Here is a 6,000-nt window from a genome sequence, read left to right as displayed (position 1 = left end):
CGTACACACACCCCAATAATTATTCAGAAATACGAGTGTCCAATAGAACAACCGAGAACAAAGGATATAGACACACACACACGGTATAGGGTTTATTGTTTTGTAAATCTGTACATGTACATAGTCTACAACCTTACCCTTTAATGGTTTTGTGGTAATAATAAATTTGTATACAGTTAAGTAATTGATTGACTGGGCCTAACTCTATAGGGGACAGAGGCGGCCACTGGGCTCCTGTATCCCTCCACAGCACACGCCCTGCCAATAATTCCCTCATTTAGAAAGGGGAGTACAAACCTGTGTACACCTGGGCTACACCACTATAAAACAAAAGAGCTGTTTTTATCCTGATTGAGGCTTTTCTACATGCCTGTCAAAAATACTCACTAAATATAACAGCTACGCTTACAAGACCTTTAAAAACATCTATAATCATTTACAACATATTCTATTAATGCCTATCAGCAGTACCATGCAAGAAACAGCTGGAAATAAGCATCTCAGCAGTAGCACTTAATAGCTTACATTTCATAAAAATAAGGATTAACCTTATTCTTAATTATGACCACAGTGCACTTCCATGTGGAAGAGATTTAATAATGAGTTAAGAGTTTCATGGAAAATTCTTCTATATAAGAATACAAGACAGCTTCTATTTGAGCCTGGGAGCAAGAATGCCTGATTGGCATAAAAGAAGAGAAGCAGTGAATCACAAACAAAGTTTGTTTTAGGAATTAAAAACTTCCTGTACCAGACAGGATACTTTTCAGAGTTTCTCAGACTGAATGTAATACTGTATATGCAGGACTGGATGCACAAGTACTGAAACTAGTTTATTCTCTGGAGGTAATACTTTGAGTGCAATATGGAAAAATGTGATAATTAAATAATACTTACTTAAGAGCTCTAACATGCCATATTCAACCCCTATCAAAGACCATTTAGTGGCAAGCAAGGAAGTGAAGTAATACACTGTCATTTTTCATTACAAGTGTGTCAACAAAGCAAGCTTGTTGGCAGGTTTGTAAACATTTTTCCAGTTCTAGCATTATAGTACCTTTCCAGTTCAAAGTTATTGTCAAAATTTCTCTCATTAGCATAACTTGAGACTTCACAAAGTATTAAAAGTATTTCTCCCAATACCTCCTGCTTATACTTGCTTCATCTATTGTTCCTGAAAAGCTGACACTGATCAAGTTGCAATGGAAATCACAATTAAGTATATTAATAAACCTAGGACAGATATAAGGAGGATAATTATGAACAACTGTCAGATGAAGAAATGTATGCAACCGATGAGCTCACATGCAGAAAGGTAATTCTGAGCAAGACAACTGCTTATCTAAAATTTTTAAAGCCTTAGGGAATACTATATTACTAGAATCTTTGTTCTTAAATGTGTGCATGCAGCTTTCACTAACACCAACACAAGTTAAACCTATATATGCAACCCCCCCCCCACAAAAAAGTACCACAAAATGTTTAAGCTAGTTAATTTTATTAAAGTATGATTAAATTTGTTTTTTAAAAAAACTTCACCTCTTTTTTTATTTTTAAAGAATGTTTGTATTTGCAAACATGGCTCAAGGAATCTAGATCCTCTTGCATTTAGATTTCCTAGGAATCTGTGTTGTCCACTATACATCTTTTTGCCACAAAAAATATCCAAAAATGTCATGCATAGAGAAAGTTTTCATGATCTATAAATGGCAGAATGGTTTTGCAATTTGGTCAGCTGATAACAGAGACAACCAACTGGCAGACACTGTACCATAAAGTATTCTTAACTCCACACAGCTGAACTTGCCACTGATTCCCAAGTCAAGTGTTTGAACCGGTAGACAGGGACTTTTTTTTTTTTGCTGTTGTTATAATTTGAAATAAAGTAAGATACCAGAACATAAGCTTTGGAATGTGAAGACTTTCTCCCACTTCTCATTTCTATGGAACTGAATGAAAATACTAATGGATTTTGATATGTTAACAATTATAAGCCAAGAATATTTCAAATGGTCACAAGGACAATATGCAGGTACACATACAAAAATAGGTAAATACACCATGTTATCATAAACACACAGCAAAAGACTGACAAACATAACACACTTAGCACAATTTGCTGATTAACACAAATCTTTTGACAAGCCTTCACCTAGTTGTAAAATTAACTGGTAACAATCCTTAAAAAAATCACCAGAAAGCTACATATTTCATTTGTTCATAGAATGAGGAGCTCTCAAGACCACACAGACAGACATCAACTGCTCACGAGATTCTCCCTTCCTGAGAAATGCAAACAATCAAAACTTGAGGAACTGCTGCTCAATGCACATGTTCAGTCTTTAACAAGCAGAAGGCAGGGCAGGGTGGCACACTGGAGACCAACTGGCTCAGAGAAGCATGAGCTTTTGTAGACAACAACCTATTCAGTCAGATGCTACCAAAGTCTTAAACAGAAAGGCAATGGAGGAGTGAAGATGCATGTTTCCCCACAACGAAAACCAGAAAAGCTGGGTTCTCATTAATGATCCATACCCTAGTCATGACTGCTCAGAGCTTGAGGACATAACTTCAGTCACTACCTTTTACTTGTGCTTGTACTTACTAACTACTGGCACAAGTCAGTATGTGTCAACCCCTGAAATAGGAGACACAGGAAGATGAATGTAAAGAAAAACACTATAAGAATTAGTCACAAGCCAAAACTATATTTTTCTTCTGAGAGAGAGAAAAATTAGCTAGATTTACTTGTTAATTACTGTGTTTTAAATACTTTGAAAGCCTGCCAACTACAAGCCCTGAGGGTTGGAGGGGACTTGGGTTTTTTTATTTGTAAATGATTTCATTTTTCTTTTCTGGACAGAGAGGCGAGTTAAAATTCAGCTCTATTTAAAAACTTAAGCTATCAAAAAAGGAAGAAGGTACCTGGTTCCTGGTAATGCTCATTTTTAATTTGCAATTTGTTTCATTATTTGATTTAAATTCAAATCAACAAAACCTCAAAAACAATTATTTTTCAAAATGAAGTTGTTTGTCTAGACCACCCACATTCAATCAACCGCTGATAGGGTTTAAGCATGTGGTTATATAAAAATAATGGTAAACAAAAACGTGTTTAAGCTCTGTGGTCTGAGAATCACAGCTGCACGCGTCTTGGCACAATACTTTATTAATATATTTAGTGTTGCAGACAAGGCAATGTTTTACTCTTCTGGATGCATGATTTAACATTGTGCTGTTGTCAAATACATTCTCTGATCCTTCACCTGAACTGACTAACCACAGGTGGAACATCAAGACTGTACAAGTCCCCAACACCTGTGGCCAAATACAGCATAATGAATATGGTCTATATTCAAGAAAAAAAATCTCAGTGATCCGAGACATTCCTTATTTAATAATTACAATGTTAAAAATATTAACAACATTTCTGTGGATGTTTGGGGCGCAACCCCAAATTGACCAACGACCTTCTAAGTGTTTTGTTCCTATTACAGACAGCTAAAAGGGCTTAAAACCAAATCATTGTTTTTCTGAGCAGACGTGGCTGAACTACCACCTACAGCTTCAAAATCTAGAGTGCTTTTAACCATTCTTCAGTTGGAAAAACTATACAAATCAAATATGAAAAACTAAAGATTCTAATTCTTCATAACATCCCCCCACAAAAAGGCAAGACAGACACAGAGATGTCAAACAGCCAGGCCAGTATGTAGTGGAAAACATGCTCACCGAAAGATAACTGCTAGCATCCACATGGTCAGTGATGGTCTGGCGTTCTCCCCGTTGATTAATCTTCCTGAACCTTCGCCGAGACTGTCTGATGGGAACTTCTCTTTGCAAGATATTTTCTTCATTGTCTTTGGAGTTCTCCACCTGAAACACATGTTCAGGATCCTGGTTAAACATCCAATTCTTCCAAATCATTGAGAGTCGATGGAGCTTTATTAAGCTCATGAGGAAGGCATTAATATTAGCTCTTAACAGTTAATCTGCTTAGGAAACAGACTATACAACTCTCTTAAGCAAACCAGTGCTCCATGGCTCAAAAATTATGTTATTACAATGAGCTGGAGGCCACAGTTTCCTTCCAGGAAGCAGAAAAAAAAAAAAAAGAAAAATAGAAAGAACCACACGTATCCTCTACACAGAGTTGCTTACCAGCAGCAAACCCTCCTACTGCACACGTATATTATAAAACAGCAACTGCACACTAGTTATCAACTGTTCAAAACATATTAACTCCAAAGCACAGTCATTTTAAAATGTTATACTTACTATAGTTACAAGGTTAGGCATTAAAACCATGTTAGCTGTCACATGTTAACAAAGACCAATAGGCTTTAAAGCAGGGATCTGTACTTAAAGTGGGACACATTAGTTAGTCGAGGAAAACCCTAGAATCTCGCACAGCTCTCCCGTGATCTTTGTTTATGACCACTGTATTTCACACACAGAAAATTTTTTTTTTTAAAAATGTGCAACTGCTCTAAAACTTCAATAGCTTTTTTTTGAACATCAACATTAAAAAGAAGGCATATTTATGTACATTTCCTATATTTAAAATGAAGTACTTGGCATGTTCCAATTACTTTTTTTTCCACATGAAAAACAGGCCATCCTTCCATGTTTCCTTCTGATGTCTTGGAAGAACACTTCAAGCAGGAAACAGAACAGACAGGCATATACAAATAGGCTGCAACTGGGCTTTTAATTTCTTTGTAATACACCTAACATGCAGTAGTTTCTACTTTCTTTATTCGCGATTTTTAAAAGTTTCAAATACTAAAATTTAAAAGCATGACTATACAACTAAAACATGTCTACTGAAATAGTTCAATAGCAAACTTCATTTTCTCTTCCAGCAGTTATGAGACCTTGATCAATTTACTTGAGGCCAAAATTGTAGAAGACAGAATAGAAACAGGCCAACCTCTCCCCCCACCCCAAAAAAAACCAAAACCAGAAGGCAAACAACTGAAAACAATGAACACGCCAACCCTAACTCTCATTCTGTCTAAGCAATTTGAGAGAGAGACCAGATCTACCCGTTCCTAGATAGGGAGGCAAATTTTAGGAATTTGTGTGTTAATCTCCTACAGATAAAAACACCACCACTTGAAAGCAGACAGGATAACTGCTTTCGTAGCTGGATAATGCAAGAAAAATTACGCTGAAAGATACTGAGCTGACCAAGAGATACAAATCCGACAAGCTGATTAACATTGGATTAGACTTTAATGTCGTACCACATGGATATGAAAAAAAGAACACGACTAAAGAAGTGTGCAGACATTCATTTCTACTGGAAATTTCTTCCAGTAGAGGAACAGCCCAGGAGCTGGACTTGCACGTGTTGCTCCAGCCCCCATGGCTAAAGAGCTTCACAGGCTTCAAGTCTCCAGCCAGGCGGCACTGGCGGGCCGCTCCCTGGGTCAGCTCTGAAAAGCAGCACCTGCCAGAGACAGAGGGAAGGTCCTGGCCCAGGAGAATCCCCCCGCTCCCACGCTGTCAATCAGCACTCTCTCTCCCATGGTGGGAACTCTCCCAGTTCTCCTCCTCGGGAGAACAGCCCTGCTCCTTGTACTCCTCGGGGATCACCGAAGGGGTGCAGGAGGAGGAGAGAGTGTTCAGTTGCTGCGGCAAGGCTGTGCTTCGGCCAACACCGGTCCAAGCTCACCGAGGGTAGCGCAGGGCGAAACGGGGGCACTCTGCTGTGGTGGCAAAGCCCTGTCTCACCCTGCTCTTGCAGCAAGGAGAATCTGGAGAGGCCAGGACTGAAGTGCTTGGCTGGGCTGGGGAAAGTCCAGGACACAGCCACCTTCCAGTCTCTCCACTTCCCCTTTGTCCGCTGCCACTCAGATGAGCAGCAGAGGCAGCAATTTCAACACCAAAGGGACCCACAGGCAGGTGCATGGAGAATGTCCCCAGCTCCCCCTTGCCGCCCCACCCAGGGGCAGAGCAATGATTAAAAAGCCAACAGCCAGAAGCAGGTTCCCT

General features: G+C 39.0%; 1 protein-coding gene across 7 annotated transcripts in view; it reads right to left on the bottom strand.

Annotated features, from left to right (window-relative positions):
* Positions 1-6,000, bottom strand: part of RAPGEF6 (Rap guanine nucleotide exchange factor 6) — a 229,346-nt gene that overhangs the window by 126,023 nt on the left and 97,323 nt on the right. For all 7 annotated transcript variants that reach the window (XM_019535060.1, XM_019535062.1, XM_019535055.1 and 4 more), the window contains exon 6: positions 3,733-3,876. In XM_019535060.1, the coding sequence (XP_019390605.1) occupies positions 3,733-3,876 (144 nt within the window). The remainder of the gene's footprint in view (positions 1-3,732; positions 3,877-6,000) is intronic.

Source organism: Crocodylus porosus, unplaced genomic scaffold (assembly GCF_001723895.1).
Source record: "Crocodylus porosus isolate Cpor-Errol unplaced genomic scaffold, CroPor_comp1, whole genome shotgun sequence".
Classification (NCBI taxonomy): Eukaryota; Metazoa; Chordata; order Crocodylia; family Crocodylidae; genus Crocodylus; species Crocodylus porosus.
This window is presented reverse-complemented; position numbering and strand designations above follow the sequence as displayed.